This window comes from Anolis sagrei, chromosome 2 (genome assembly GCF_037176765.1).
Source record: "Anolis sagrei isolate rAnoSag1 chromosome 2, rAnoSag1.mat, whole genome shotgun sequence".
Lineage (NCBI taxonomy): Eukaryota > Metazoa > Chordata > Lepidosauria > Squamata > Dactyloidae > Anolis > Anolis sagrei.
The window spans coordinates 69,147,690-69,162,871 of record NC_090022.1 but is presented as its reverse complement, the minus strand read 5'-3'; the positions used below and the strand labels follow the sequence as shown (position 1 = coordinate 69,162,871).

The following is a 15,182-nucleotide window of genomic DNA, read 5'->3' as shown; positions in this document are numbered from 1 at the left end:
TGTAGTTAGACTCATTACATTTTTAATGAGCAATGTGTTGTTCTGAGTAGATTTCTACAGCCCCCCCCCCCCCCCCCACAATGGCATTGAATATTCCCATTGATTATAATTCTTAATTGTGTTGCTTCTTTACTTTTTAAAGTCAAAGTAGAAGTGCTAGAAGAAAGTTGCTGAGTTGGACAGAAAAATATATTTCAAAAGCTGAGGTATCTTTGTTCCTAGAATACTAAGCGGTAGCTCTTTGCCCAGAACTCCATTGTATTTATTTAACTGTGCCACTAATTTTTAGTTTTTCTATTGTAAAATGTGAAAGGAATGTGGAGGTCATTTTAACAGATGGTGAGGTTTCCCTTTGGCATTACATTTTAGCCTTGATCTTTCCTGGTTAATCTCTCACCCCACCATCACCCAATCTTTTTTAAAATGTTGTTCATTAGTCCCATAGAGATTTCCTCCCTGCATTTTGACTGGTCAAGTATTAGAGGATCATGTAAAGAGGAGGACAACCAAGTCAACTCTGGCCTGTTAGGAGTTCCCTTTTAAGTCAAGGTAAATGTTTTCCCTTGACATTAAGTTTAGTTGTGCCTGACTCGGGGGGGGGGGGGGGTGCTCATCTCCATTTCTAAGCCGAAGAGCCGGCATTGTCCGTAGACATCTCCAAGGTCATGTGGCAAGTATGACTGCATGGGGCACTGTTACCTTCCTGCAGAAGTGGTACCTATTGATCTACTCACATTTGCATGTTTTCAAACTGCTAGGTTGGCAGAAGCTGAGGCTCTCCGCTCCCTGGATTGGAACCACCAACCTTTCGGTCAGCAAGTTCATCTGCTCAGTGGTTTAACCCACTGTGCCACCAGGGGGCCTGTTCTCTTTTAAGTTACAGCCAATTGTTAACATGGGCTCCTGCTGAATTCATCATCAGCTAAGCAGCAATCCTGTGTAATGAAAAACATCCAGGTAAAACGCAGAACAGATATACATCAAAGTTTATTTGGAGGAATTGTGTGGAATAAAATACAAGTAATATGCAGGTAACAGGCTACAATGAACAATCTGACTATAAGACAGCTAGACATGGATGGGGCTATAGGCTTCTTCAAGCAGTAGCTGATACAAGTTTGCTCATTCCGCTGAAGTAGGACCGTTCCCTTTCACTCATCACTTCAAAGTGTAGGGGCCGTCTACAGAAATTGCATTCAGCCGAAGAGTGTGGCTTCAGCTCCAGGCCCACTTTCTTCCAGGTTGCTAGCAGTTTCTCTATAGAGTGAAATGAAAGAAAATATTCTCACCAGCAAGTTCACAGTCCTGATTTTTAATAAACCTTTAAGTGAAGTTTCATTCTTCATATTATCCAGTATATTCCATGTTTCTATAGTTTTTGCAAGCCTGACAATCACAATTCATGTTTTATCTACCAGACTAGGGGAAGACAAGTAACCCATGTGCTCCATGTGGCCCTTACACTTCTAAATGTAACTCCTAGGGGCTAAGAATGTGTGAAGATTTTTTTTTTTGCATTGATTTTTTTTTGTCCTCAAACTGGCCAAATTAACCTCATATCAACCAAATATGCAGTGGTCTGTTTCTTCCACTCTAAGCCCCTCCCAAAACAAAAATACAACCCCATTCCAGCCAAAATAGTGGCATCTTCACTTTTGAAATACTGTAGGTGGTAGGGTATGAGGCAAGTGCAATGGCCCGTGACCTTCCATACTCTCTGTTTGACGGAACTCTCCTTGGCTGGGGAAAAACCCATAATACTTGCTGCATCTTACAGTCCTTCATTTATAGATTCTAAGGTCAACTAGCCCTTTAACAGTAGTAGAGATACCATAAATCCAACATATTACTATCAGTTGTACAGTATTCTTACAATAATACTCAGTTGACTTAAGTGATATAGTCAATTTATCAAATATAAATGTTGCTGCACACCGCACCTTTAATCCTATGTTCCTCCTGCCATTTCAGCACTTAACCCCTGTACCCCATTGCGCCGGCCGAACCAGTTTTAATAGTGTCTTGATGTAGTTATTGTTGTTATTTTGCTTAACTGTTTTGATTTGCTTTGTGTATTATTGTGTTATGTTTTGTTGTATTGTGTTTTGAGGCTTCGGCCTGTGTAAGCCGCATCGAGTCCTGCGGGAGATGCTAGCGGGGTACAAATAAAGTTAATAATAATAATAATAATATATCAAATATATCAAAGAAGGGATATAGTCAATTTGCAATACAGTACAGTTGGCCTTCCAGTTTCACGGGGGTTAGGAGTGCAGGACCCCCACAAAGTGGAAAAGTGGAAAAACATGAGTAGCTCTAGGCTCCCCAAGCTGTAGTAGCTGCTGCGACCCTCCTCCCACAATCCCGCCCAGGCTCCTTCCTACTTCTCCATCTGTCCTAGAGACCCATACCCATCCTTCCTCCCTCCTCAAGCAAGGAAGGGAATGCATGTGCAGTCAGGCTTAGCCACTCAATCAGTTTGATTACCTCCTTGTGATCGAAGATTTAACTACTGATTTACTGTATTAATTGAAGGGCAACTGGTAAACAGAATAGATTAATCAATTAATTAATTAATTAATGCGGCTCTGCAAGTACTATTTTCAGTACCAAAACCCAATACCAGACAGAAACTGTTTTCTGTGCAAATAAACAGAACTAAGACTTGTAATAGAGAACACTTTGCTAGTACATCAACCACAATGCTAAAAAGCTGAAAAAGTTGGCTGGTTTAGTTTTACACAGAACTACATGTTCCTAAGCATTTAAAAGCTGAGTAATTATGGAAGATATATTGTTGGGTGTTTCTAGCTGCTAATGAGACAATCATTTTGTTGTGCAGATGAATACTGGCAAAACAAGTGAAAAGGTTTTCATTTAATTCTTTTGAATACCCGATTAAACACTGCTGTGGCTTCCTATTTGTTTACTCACCAATAAAATAGTTCATCATCTGTGGAGTATGATGAGGTGTAGGAGCAATACGTAGCAGCTCTTCACCACGTGGCACAGTGGGATAGTTTATGGCTTGAACATAAATACTATGTTGGCTCATCATTTTGTCACAGATCTCAGTGTTCTTAGCAGCATCTGAAACCTAAGATTACCAAGATTTAATTACTCCTATTATTCTAGAAAGGTCTGCAAGGTTTACAAACTCCGAGGCTGCAGGCACAGTTACTTGGAGCAGGGCAGGCCAAAGCTTTCCTGTGATAGAACTCCCCAGGTGAAGGGACCAATACCTAGTTTTCACAAATGGCAGTGCCTGATATCACCAGTCAAATACTAGGCAGAACTAGGAGAAGTTAAAAAGGCAAAAGCCGTAGTAGGGAGGGAAGCAGGCAGAAGAGAAGACACACATATTTGAGGATAAGTGACATGGCCCTATGCTTCCTCTCTAACAATAGACTTGAGACATTCTTTGTGAGAACTTAGATCTCACAGTAAACAATACTAAATTGTTATGCTCCAGTGAGTCTGTAGCAATCACTAAACAACAGCCTGGTCTTACATTTTAGTACTAGGAAGCAGTAATCAGAAGAAAAAGGAAAGACAAAAGCATGGCACAAATCGGTAGCAATCACCACCTTTTAAAAAAACCTTTTGCCATATTCTACAGCAATGGTTCACCTCCACATGTCTCAGTCTACAATTTTCATCCCCAGTAGTTAGCACAGTCAATGGTGAGGGAGACTGGCCATAGCCCCTCACACTTTCCAAAAGGAAGTTGATAGCCTAACTCTGTCGACTTAAAAATCAATGCTGTATAACCTAAGAAAATAAGGAATTCATTTTGCTTATATTTAACAGATACTTCCTCTTCACAAGTTTAGAAATTTTAAATATTTACCCTGATAGGAATGATATGACTGGGGCAATGGACAACAGGGAGCCCAGCATCCATCAGCATCTGTCGCATGAGTTTAACGTTGCGTTGGTGTTGGCGGCGAAGGACTTGCCCCTCGGGACTCTTTAGAGTTTTCACAGATTCGAGCGCCCCAGCCAAAAGCATGGGTGGCAGAGAGGTTGTAAAAATGAAGCCAGCAGCGTAGGAACGAACAGTGTCTATCAGAGAACTGGTGCTGGCAATGTAGCCTCCTACACAACCAAAGGCTTTGCCTGAATGGGAAGAAGGGAAAACATACAAGAAGTTTATTTTGTTCTAGTTCTTGGGGTCTTGTCATGTGCTATATAAGATGCAGATATTTTGCTGGCAACCGTGAATTTTGTTTTGTCTACTACATGAAAAAAATCTGTTTCAAGTCTTCAAGCAATGGTGGATCATTTATAATAGAACTACAAGCAGTCACCAAGCTACAAACAAAAAAAGGTTCTGTACATATGTTCTTAAGTTGAATTTGTATGTAAATCTAACTCTGACCACAGAGAGAGAGAGAGAGAGAGAGAGAGAGAAATACACACATACACATATAAACATACATATGCATGCACATGTGCTTTTGATAGCATGGGGAGGGTTAACACGCCTGTGGTGATTGTTTTGCTGTCTGTGTCCTGTTCACAAGATTTCACCTCACTGTTCCTGTGATAATTGGATTTTGAAAAAAATGGCTTGTTGTCGAAATGAGGATTGGTTAAAAAGCTTCAGTGGGATCCCCTTTCCCCATGATAACTCTTCCAGAATTGAATTTCCCTTCCCAGGCTAATTTTTTCTCACTTCCTGTTGTCTTACCCCCTATTCTTAACTATGGGTCATTTGTAAGTTGGGGACTGCCTGTAGTTTCTTTTTTTTTTTTTTTTAATGTGCTGCATATTTGAAGGCCTGTGCACACAGAAAAATATCACATCTCATATAAATGAAAGCATGACAGTACAGTGGGAAAAGCTAACTTGGAGCCACCGTTTGGAAACAAGGGATTAATCTTTGCCATCTATAACTAAAAAATTAGAACAAACAAAATATTAAGGCATCTTTACTGGCTGTTTGTTTGCACTTTTTAGATGAGGTCCAAGGGATGCTTTACAAAATGGATTTTTTGTAATTCTGTTACTAGGAAAGTATAATATATGTATTGTAAGCCTCTTTTGACACTTACAACAGAGGCTTGCAAAACAAGCACAAGCTGCTTGAGGTGATTACACAGCTCCTACTGTTGCATAACACCAACTGTCAGTTCAGTTGCTTTATACTTGAGAGGTAAATACTTCCCTAGACAATAGGTACAGTTCATTTTTACTACAGGTTTTGCAATTGATGTAGACACACATCAAGCAGGGAGAACCGATGCTCAAGTATAGATTTACTGGTTCTATTCTTACAAAGTCTTGTTACACAATACCTATACACTATTTCAGGATTTAAAATGTTCTGCTTTAGAGTTTAATTCCAAAGTAGAGCCAGAACTCTAGAGAAACCGCCTTTTTACTGGCATTGACTACATTCAGGAGTGGCAGGACTTAAATTGTGAAAATATAGTGACATGGCTATTTTTCCTTCAATCAACATTAGAATGAAAAGGACTATCGCACACATACCAAGAGTTCCAGAGATGATATCCATTTTATGCATGACCCCATCTCTGTCTCCAATGCCACCACCATGAGTTCCATATAGTCCCACAGCATGAACTTCATCCACAAAAGTGATTGCCCCGTATTCATGAGACACATCACAAAGTTCTTCCAAGGGACACACTGCACCTAAAACCAGATATTCAGATTATCATCACATTCTTGTTTTCAAAAAGCCAAGACTAGGAAAGTTTCAGGAACTTGTTCAACACATAGTAGGCATACCATCCATTGAGTGAACAGTTTCAAATGCAACAATTTTGGGAGTAGATGGATTTGATTTTTTCAGTAATTCTCGGAGATGATCGACATCATTATGGCGAAATATATGCTTTGGTACTCTGCTATTCCGAATCCCCTGAATCATGGAAGCATGGTTTCCTGCATCTGAATAGATTTCACAACCTGGAATAAGAAGTGGAAAGAAAAAACAAGGAAATCAAAAGTGATTTGCTGCAGCTTCACAACTTGGTCTTTTCTAACAGGATAGCATCAAAACAACTCATTAATCTCACTGGGAAAATCAAATTATTTCAACCTGTTTCTGAAGAACCTGGGACAGCACAAATGCTGTTGTGGACCTGTCAGACAGGATCCTCAACACTGGCTTCTTTAAGACTTGAGTGTCACCCACATACTATCAGACTAAATGCCTTTTCCTCTAGTTTTCAAATTCTGTTGGCAAGATTCTGCAGACGTTCAAATAGGGCAGCAACATCACTAAGCAAGATATTTTTAAGCATCAAATCTAGTACAATAGAGGTTGAATAATTTCCACTATGGAACTTGAAAGAGTACCAGAGAATAAAACCAGGTATAATGTTCATCAAATCACATCCCTTGCACTTGCTGTTTCAAACATTTAGATTTTACCAGGAGTTAGAGCAAAAATACAATGATTTCATGGGAGATGTAAAAAACATGATTGTGCACATATCTTCAATAGACTGGTAAGATTACTGTCACTGCCACCAAGTGTTTGGTTCAGACGGTGAATACAAATCTCAAAAGTGATTAGAGCTCTGGAAAGTGTGCACCATACAAATATTATTTTCAGTAATTCCTTCTAGTGCAGTGGTTCTCCACCTGTGGGTCCCCAGATGTTTTGGCCTTCAATTCCCAGAAATCCTAACAGCTGATAAACTGGCTGGGATTTCTGGGAATTGAAGGCCAAAACACCTGGGACCAACAGGATTAGAAACACTGTTCTAGTGACAGTATGTTCCAAGTACAAGTAAGGTCTTACCTGGCAACATTTTGGCTAAAGTGAAAAGTGTTGAATCGTTAGCTACAAAGCAAGACGAGAACAACAGAGCAGCATCCTTTCCATGAAGATCAGCCAGCTCTTTTTCAAGATCAACATGGAATTTACTGGTTCCTGAAATATTCCTGGTGCCTCCTGCTCCCGCACCATGTTGTTTCAATGTTTCCCTAGGAGAGAAGTTACAAAAGAGATTTTAATACTTCTTGAGGTATTTGCAAGCTACCTGTTCCAATTTGTCCCTGATAATTTAAGTAACTGGTTATAATTATAATTTTCTTTTAACATGAGAATGCTTGAATTTAATCTGGCTTCCAGTTTGAATAGTTTGATGAATAAGTCTAGATTGTTCTGAGGAAAAGCATTTTTTTCAAGGAACAAAGTGAAATGTCATTTAACCAGACAGGAGTTGGGTGGTACAGTAATTCAAATGAAACGATCACAACTTCATTCACGGTTAGATAAAGCAAAGAAGTGGTCTCATTGAACAGGTGTGATCTTTACTGTTGCTTCTATAGCAATACACTAAGGAATGCCACTTGCACAAGAAGCTGCAGTATTGTGGATTAGATGGAGTGTAGCCTTTAGTGGCACATCTGTCAGAGAAGCTGGCATGGGAGGTGACAGGAGATGTAATTTAAATGCAAGACTGATCCTGTAAAATATCTGACACATAATAATTTAAAATTTCTTTATCAAAGCTTTTGAGGCCTAAAGATCTTTGGATAAAAACTGTGGAATTACATATTAAAACAGTCAGCTCTCCACATTTATGGGTTTAACTTTCATGCTTTGATTTTATCTGTACCCAACCCTAAAATGTGACATCTATATGTTAAAGTACATAAACCACGTCACATAAACAATAATTTGTTTCTAATCAATAAAAAGTATTATACTTACATTACAGCTCCACAAACTCTAGGATGGCGACTCATCCCAAGATAATCATTGCTGCACCAGACAGAGACTTCTTTTTTGCTGGAACGAGACTCTGAAAAATCATCTGCCATGGGAAAAATCTGAGCTCTTCGATTCACTGTTTTGAACACACGGTATGTGTGATCTTTTTTTTTCTCATCAATTTTTTTCTCAAAAAATTGGTCATATTGAAAAGTAGAAACCGCTGATAGAGGAAGACAAGTAAAACATTGCAGTTAGAATGTGCAACAAAGGATTTGGAGAATTAAGGTCTGATTTTGACAAATGAACTGAACATAACTGAGGCTTACATTTTGGCAAATTCTCCTGGAGCAGATGAGACACCCTTTCTGGCCTCTGCTTCAACATGATGTCCTGGAATTTCTTAAGCAAGCCATTTTGCTTTTCACCATCAGTGTCAACAGTTTTTTCTGGTGTCTTGGGAAACTCTATTCAGCAAGATGGCATACAAAGATCAAAGGCTTAGGACAACCTTACAAAGCAGTTTTTGAATAGTTCAAAAAGGTTACATATAATTGATCCAGAATAATTTTGGTTCCTAATTAATAGCCAAATCAAACAGTAATGGACAACCGAATTCAAGCAAGTTTCTTCTCAAGATTTTAGACTGAACAACAATTATCAGGAGGGGTGAGGATCAATGCAAGGCAACAAGTATTCTATCATTCACATCATGACAATATTTTAGAAAATTACTTTAGCCCTCAGTATATTTAAATATAAATTTTGACTTGATTATTCCACATTCATGCTTTCAAAAGTGTTTTAAACATCTACCCTAGATATACAGTTCTAACAGTCAATTTCTAACCTTATAAAAGTTTATAGTCTCATATAAAAGTAACCTAAATAACCTGAAGGTACCGGATCATGTCTGCTCTGCAAGGAAGACTGTCAGCTAATATCAGGTGCTGTAGACTAAATTTCAGAGCAGGAACTTGAAAAACCACCTCTGAAGATTCCTTGCCTAAGAAAGCCCTATGACATTTGTGGGGTTGCTATAAGTTGGTGTGTGACTTGATACATACACCCAAGATTTCATCAAATTGGTGTTACTTTGCAGTGCATTTTAACTTTTTCACAAGAGAGTTTTATTACACTTCAAAACCTTAACTACAAAGAACTCCACTTGCACAAGAACATGTAGAGAGAACTTTAAAATACTTGTTCCAGAACAATCACTGTCTCACACCAAAAGGAATTGCAAAGCAAGCAGATGAAAAAGTTAAGAGGCAAGGCTTCTATCTGCTACATAAATAGGTTGAAAAACCTGTCTCTGACTACAATTTAGTTCAGTTCTGCCTTCTCTTTAAACCTATCTAGTACAACCAGTTATGATAAAAAAGAAAACCACCAATATATGGAAGAGCCGTACCTTTCCTTACAGCTTGCATTTCTTTCACATCCTCCTGGAGTTCCAGGCTGGCTTTGCAGAAAACATTATTGTTCCCTTCATTAATTTGAGCTGCCAAGAATGGGCATTTAGATACCGTAACCTGGCTAGCACTCTGGCTAGGTGTAGGCTGGTGGCTTGCAGGAAGTTGAGATTTGTTCGTGTTTTGCTGAGCCACATCTGGGGATGTTTTGGCCTCTTGAATAAAGAAGAAAATTGTTGTAACCCAAGGTATACATTTTACACGGAAGGCATTATTCAATTTGCTATATCATTAAAATATTAGCAGTTAAGTGAAGACATTTTCCATTATGCACACTGATGGTCACAAATGAAAATCTACAAATTGCAGGGAGTCACACAATTCTATATAATTAATCATTCCTTTTATTCCTTCAACTATTTATTTCATTCCCCAAGATATGACACAACTGTAAATGTTTAACTGAGCATGGCTGAAATATACTATGAAATGAATACACATCTAGGGCAAGTATGGGGAAACAAATCCACAAGTGAGCCCCATTTCAGCAAGCCCAAAAGCACCCTGGAAACCCTCTGTAATAAAAATGCGGGCCAATTTTCAAGCAACCTTTCACATCAAAACAGTAAAAAAAAATATGCCAAAACTTCCCACAAACAGTGGCTAAATTGAGCCTCTAAGCCCCCTCCCAACCCCTCCCCCAAATTCTGGAAATGTTTCACCAGTTAGCAGTGCATTTCAATTATATTTACAGCAAAGAAAATCTATGATGGACGGCACAGCACTGTTAGTATATTCTTGTTAAGGTAGAAGCATGTAGTTTCCAAAAGTTTTCTTTCTGCTAGGCTTTTACTCTCTGAAGTCTAAAGACATGATACTTGTATTTACTTGACTACTGTCCAGCAATTAGAGATGTTTTCTACTACAAAAGCAGAAAATGAAAAGACATAAAAGGTCATTTTCCCACCAAAATGACCTAAAAGACTGTACAGTCCTGCTAAAGCCTGTGTGGTATGCAACAGGTTTAGCATGCTCCTTTTTACCTTTGTTCTTAAAAATTAACAGGAGAAATGGTTACAACATACTCTGGACTCTGAATGCAGAAAAATGTTATGTTCAAAGTTCAGACAGCAGTTGGCCTCCCAAAACTTTGATATTAATGTTAGTACAACTCTATCCTGAAAAGAGCTAAACATGGAGCAAATCACAGGGAGCAATCAACCCCCCTGTTTAAATAGCTCCACTGGCTGCCGATAAGTTTCTGGTCCCAATTCAAGGTGCAGGTCATCACCTATAAAGCCCTAAACAATTCGGGACCTGCCTATTTGCATGACCGCATCTTGCTCTACGAACCCACGCGATCTCTAAGATCTTCTGGGGAGGTTCTTCTCTCACGTACACTCCTGTCTCAGGTGCGGTTGGTGGGGACGGGAGAGAGAGCCTTTACAGTGGTCCCCCCTCGGCTCTGGAACTCCCTCCCCAGGGAGATCAGGCTAGCTCACTCCCTATCTATGTTTCATAAGGAACTAAAGACATGGATGTTCCGTTGTGCATTTGATTAAACAATTCCCTTGACTGTTGGCTCTAATCCATGGCCTAAAGATACTATGTCTCTGCACTTTGCTACTGCACTTTTAAAGTCATAATGTCCCTGTTATAACTGCTCTTATCCTTATGCTGCTACATGATCTATGCACCTTACTGATTAGCCTATTTCCTAACCTGTTTGCACAACAGCCTGTCTCTCACAACGAGACTTGAAGTATGTCTTTGGCTGTTGCTGTTTGTTACAGTTTTATCCTGTTTTATATTTTGTTATATTTTATATGCTATGTTTTAACTCTGCATGACTGGGCTTGGCCCCATCTAAGCCGCCCAGAGTCCCTTTGGGGAGATGGTGGCGGGGTATAAAAATAAAGTTATATGTATCTTCAAATACCATCAAGTGCAATACAAGACAAAGTCAGAAATGTTAAGTATTCTTCAGTGTAAACACTGCCATCAGATATGCCAAATGCAATAAACTACATGCAAACACATATGTTCAACTACCAGCACGAAAAAAGCTCTCATAAATGACATGAATGAAGTAAAAGTGGTTATAGTTATACAATTTCCCACAAGTGTAATCACTAGCATTTTTCAAGTAAGCATAACAATCATTGGGGGGAAAGTTTCTAGTAATGATGATTTGAACTTTAATTCACATAACAAAAACCAAAAAGTTATCTTACTCTCAGTAGCGGGGGTGATTTCTTCAGTTTGCTGGCAGTGAGCTGCTGATGTACTTAAGGCCCGTGAAGCAGGCTTGGTCCCAACTTCCATCATTTTAGGGCAATTCTGGGCATAGAAGAGAAGGGATTTGCCAGCCTTCTGCAGGAAAGCCTGGGATACCCGTGATAGGAACGGGCAGCGGCGAACAATCGTTTCCATTTTCTGGTTTTCTAGATGCTTTGATAAAAGTAGAAAACAAGATTTAAACAGTTAGCATCCCACAAATTCAGGCTCAAATACAGGCAGACATTTTTTATTAGTTCCAGATCTGACAGATAGCTTACCTTAAGAAACACTGTAATAAATACAGAAAGCTTTTACACACACATTTCTTGGTTAATTCCTACAGATCATAGCATTCAGTGCACATTAGGTTGTGTAATGCATGAAACAACCATTCAACAATAGTTACAAGTTAGGCAAGAGTTACATAAGCAAAGAAAAAACTCTGACCTTAGTAAGAACTGAGCTATATGAAAAATAACTTTAAAACACTGGGATCAAAATTCATATATCACTGAACACAGAGAAAAACAAAGACCAGAGAAAACAGACCAAAGGAGTCTTGAGTCACCAATTCTAAAAAGGCATTTACTCCGGTCTGTTCCAGAATTACACAATTATACTAGGTTTCTTCTGGAGTCTTGAAACTAATCAATTTCTTAGACCATAATATTTTGTGGATAGATATCAGAAGCATGATCCTGCATTGACGTATTTAGTTATACCAAAGCCTGGAGTTAATATTCCATGCAGGCTTTCATAAACAGAATATTATGCCACAATAAACTGTATTCATGTGCAAATCCAAGGAACTCGATTGCTGCTTTCAAATCACCAAGAGGCAGGTGAGGGAAAAAATGTGAAGCAAAGGATTTGTGGAGGGAAAGATTGTCCCAGATTCTCATCTAGGTCCAGTACAAACACAGAGATGGGATCCTGAAACCTCATCTTGGTTTAGACCAAGCAACCATTTCCGAATACAACTTTAATTTCTTTTTGGAGATCAACACCAACGCCCTTCCCTTCCCCTCTCAGCTCACTAGGAATGACTGAGAAAAGGGCCTCCCTTTATCCTTTTCCCTTGTATTGGGACCCAATACAAGAATATGGGTGCATCTATACTGTACAATACTAGAGTTTGATACCCTCAACTTTCATGATTCAATGCTATGGAATCATGGCAGTCTGGTGAGGCACCAATACTTTTGGGCAAAGAAGATCTTGTTAAACTACAGTGCCCAGGAGTCTATACTGTTGAACCATGGCAATGTAAGTGGGATCAAACTCCATTCATTCTACAGTGTAGATGCACTCTTTTACCTCCCCCCACCCCCGAGCAGAATGAGATGGGACTCATTCCTGAGCCTCCCCTCTCAGGCTTCGGGGTCAAAGTCACTGTAGAATTAATGGAGCTTGACCCCACTTCAACTGCCATGGTCTAATGCTTTAATGCTATGGCATCCTGACAGCTATAATTTTACAAGATCGTTATTATTATTATTATTATTATTACTATGTTTATATCCTGCTTTTTCTCTCTATACAAAGAATCAAAGCGGTTCACAACTAAAAGCATTTCAATACAACTTCAAAAATATACAAATATTAAAACAGTATTAAACAACATTAATATTAAAACAATCCAGATTAAAACCATAAAAACACATAAAACCACAAAACAAAATCACAGCAGCCCTTGATGGTCTTTAACCTTCCCTGCCACAGTGATGGTGCCTCATCAAACTATAGCTCCCTCGATTCCATGGCAGTGAAAGTCGGGTCAAACTGTGTTACTTCCATAATATATTATTATTATTATTATTATTATTATTATGGAGCCCCCTGTAGTAAAATGAGTTAAACAGTCAGTGGTTCAAATCTGGGGAGAGCGTGGATGAGTTCCCTCTGTCAGCTCCAGCTCCCTATGCGGGGACATAAGGAGCCTCCCACAGGATGGTAAAACATTTAAAAACCTGCGCGTCCCCTTGGCAACATCCTTGCAGACGGCCAATTCTCTCACACCAGAAGCGATTTGCTGTTTCTCAAGTTGCTCCTGACACGAACAAATATTAATATTAATATATGATATTATAATAAAGCAGTCCCCAAATTAAAAACATCTAACTTACAATCGACTCATAATTAAAAACTGGGATGAGACAACAGTAAGTGAAAGAAATCTACCCCTCAGAAGGGAAATTCAGTCCTGAAAGAGTTATCATGGGGAAAAGGTGTCTCAACTGAAGCTTTCTCATCAATCCTTGTTTCCACAACAAGCCATTTTTTTCAAAATCGAATTATCACAGGAACAGTAAGTGAGGTGAAATCTTCTGAACAGAGGCACAGACAACAAAAATAATAATTTTTAAAAAACCCAACCACAGGGGTGCCAACCTTTCCCCTTGTGATCCATAGCATATATATATATAGTGAGAGTGAGTGAGTGAGAGAGAGAGAGAGAGAAACAGAGATATTTTTTCTTGTCCTGTCAGGAGCGACTTGAAAAACTGCAAGTCGCTTCTGGTGTGAGAGAATTGGCCGTCTGCAAGGACGTTGCCTAGGGGACGCCCAGATGATTTGATGTTTTTATCATCCTTGTGGGAAGCTTCTCTTATGTCCCCGTATGAGGAGCTGGAGCTGATAGAAGGAGCTCATCCGCCTCTCCCCAGATTCGAACCTGCGACCTGTCGGTCTTCAGTCCTGCCGGCACAGGGGTTTAACCCACTGTGCCACCGGGGGCTCTGTTAAGAGAGATTGAGTTACACTTTTAAAATATACATACTAATACAACTTAAGAACAAACCTACAAGGACCTGTCTTGCTCGCAACTTGGGGATTGCCTGTATTTAATTGTAATAGTAATAATTACTATAATATTATAATAAGCCATAATAATAAATGTCTACAACAATAGAATAGTGTAAGAGGCATCCTTTTCTGCCAAGAGCCCGGGATAGGCCCCATTCCCTCTTCTTTACGCAAACTTAAGCGGCTGAGGGGGGAAAGTAAGGGGCCTGAGGCTGTTAGGAATTGTGGGAGTTGAAGTCTAAAACACCTGGAGGGCCCAAGTTTGCCCAGGCCTGCCCTTGACCCTCACACAGGGACACAGTCTAAGCAGGGCAAGAGGAAAGGGAGAGGAAGAGGTTGCCCTTCTTGAGTGACAGGGCCTCCCTTGGCCACCTTCTTCCTCGGAGTTTAGAGGGCAAGGCAGACTCAAAGACCCCCCAAATCCGGGCAGAGAGGGCTCCCCTCAACCACGGCATCTCCTGGGAGCTGTCCAGCGCCCGGAATGGGACGAGGTCAAGGAGAGATGGAAGGGGAAAGAGGCCGCCCCCACGAACAGCTCCGCCCGAGGGAGAGGAAAGCCAAACCGACTAGGCCCCGCGCGCGCGCGCTCCCCTCCCTCCTTCCTTCCCTTTCACTTCGTTCCCCCCTCGCGCTCATTTTCTCTCATGCGCACGCGCACTCCTTCCCCCCTCTTACCTTTCCAATGAACGACCCTCACAACTGCGATCTCTCTTCCTCTCTTCTCTACAACCGGCCCCGGCAGCTTGGCTTCCCTATATAGCCAATCGCGAGGGGACAGGGCGCATGCGCAAATGCCGCCACCCCCCCCACCCCACAGCCGCGCATGCGCCCAATTGTCAAGGCGATCCTAAGAGGCCAGCTTTAATCCCTCCCTACTTTCTCCTCCTCCACCCCCTCCTTCCGCTTCTCGTAGTTTCTTCCTGACCTGGTTGGGAAGGAAAGGAGAGGGAGGCCGGGCGGTACCAAAGCGGAGTCGGGGGGGGGGG

At 40.4% G+C, this 15,182-nt stretch overlaps 1 protein-coding gene across 1 annotated transcript; it reads right to left on the bottom strand.

Annotated features, from left to right (window-relative positions):
• Positions 1 to 969: 969 nt before the first annotated feature.
• ALAS1 (5'-aminolevulinate synthase 1) lies at positions 970 to 14,993 on the bottom strand. Its single transcript, XM_060765858.2, has 11 exons — positions 14,872 to 14,993; positions 11,346 to 11,562; positions 9,111 to 9,326; positions 8,026 to 8,163; positions 7,697 to 7,919; positions 6,779 to 6,963; positions 5,758 to 5,937; positions 5,497 to 5,661; positions 3,851 to 4,119; positions 2,935 to 3,097; positions 970 to 1,257 (listed from the first exon to the last, which is right to left on the bottom strand). The coding sequence occupies exons 2-11, from the start codon at positions 11,542 to 11,544 to the stop codon at positions 1,097 to 1,099; spliced, it is 1,899 nt and encodes a 632-aa protein (XP_060621841.1). The 5' UTR covers positions 11,545 to 11,562; positions 14,872 to 14,993; the 3' UTR covers positions 970 to 1,096.
• Between the last annotated feature and the right edge of the window lie 189 nt (positions 14,994 to 15,182).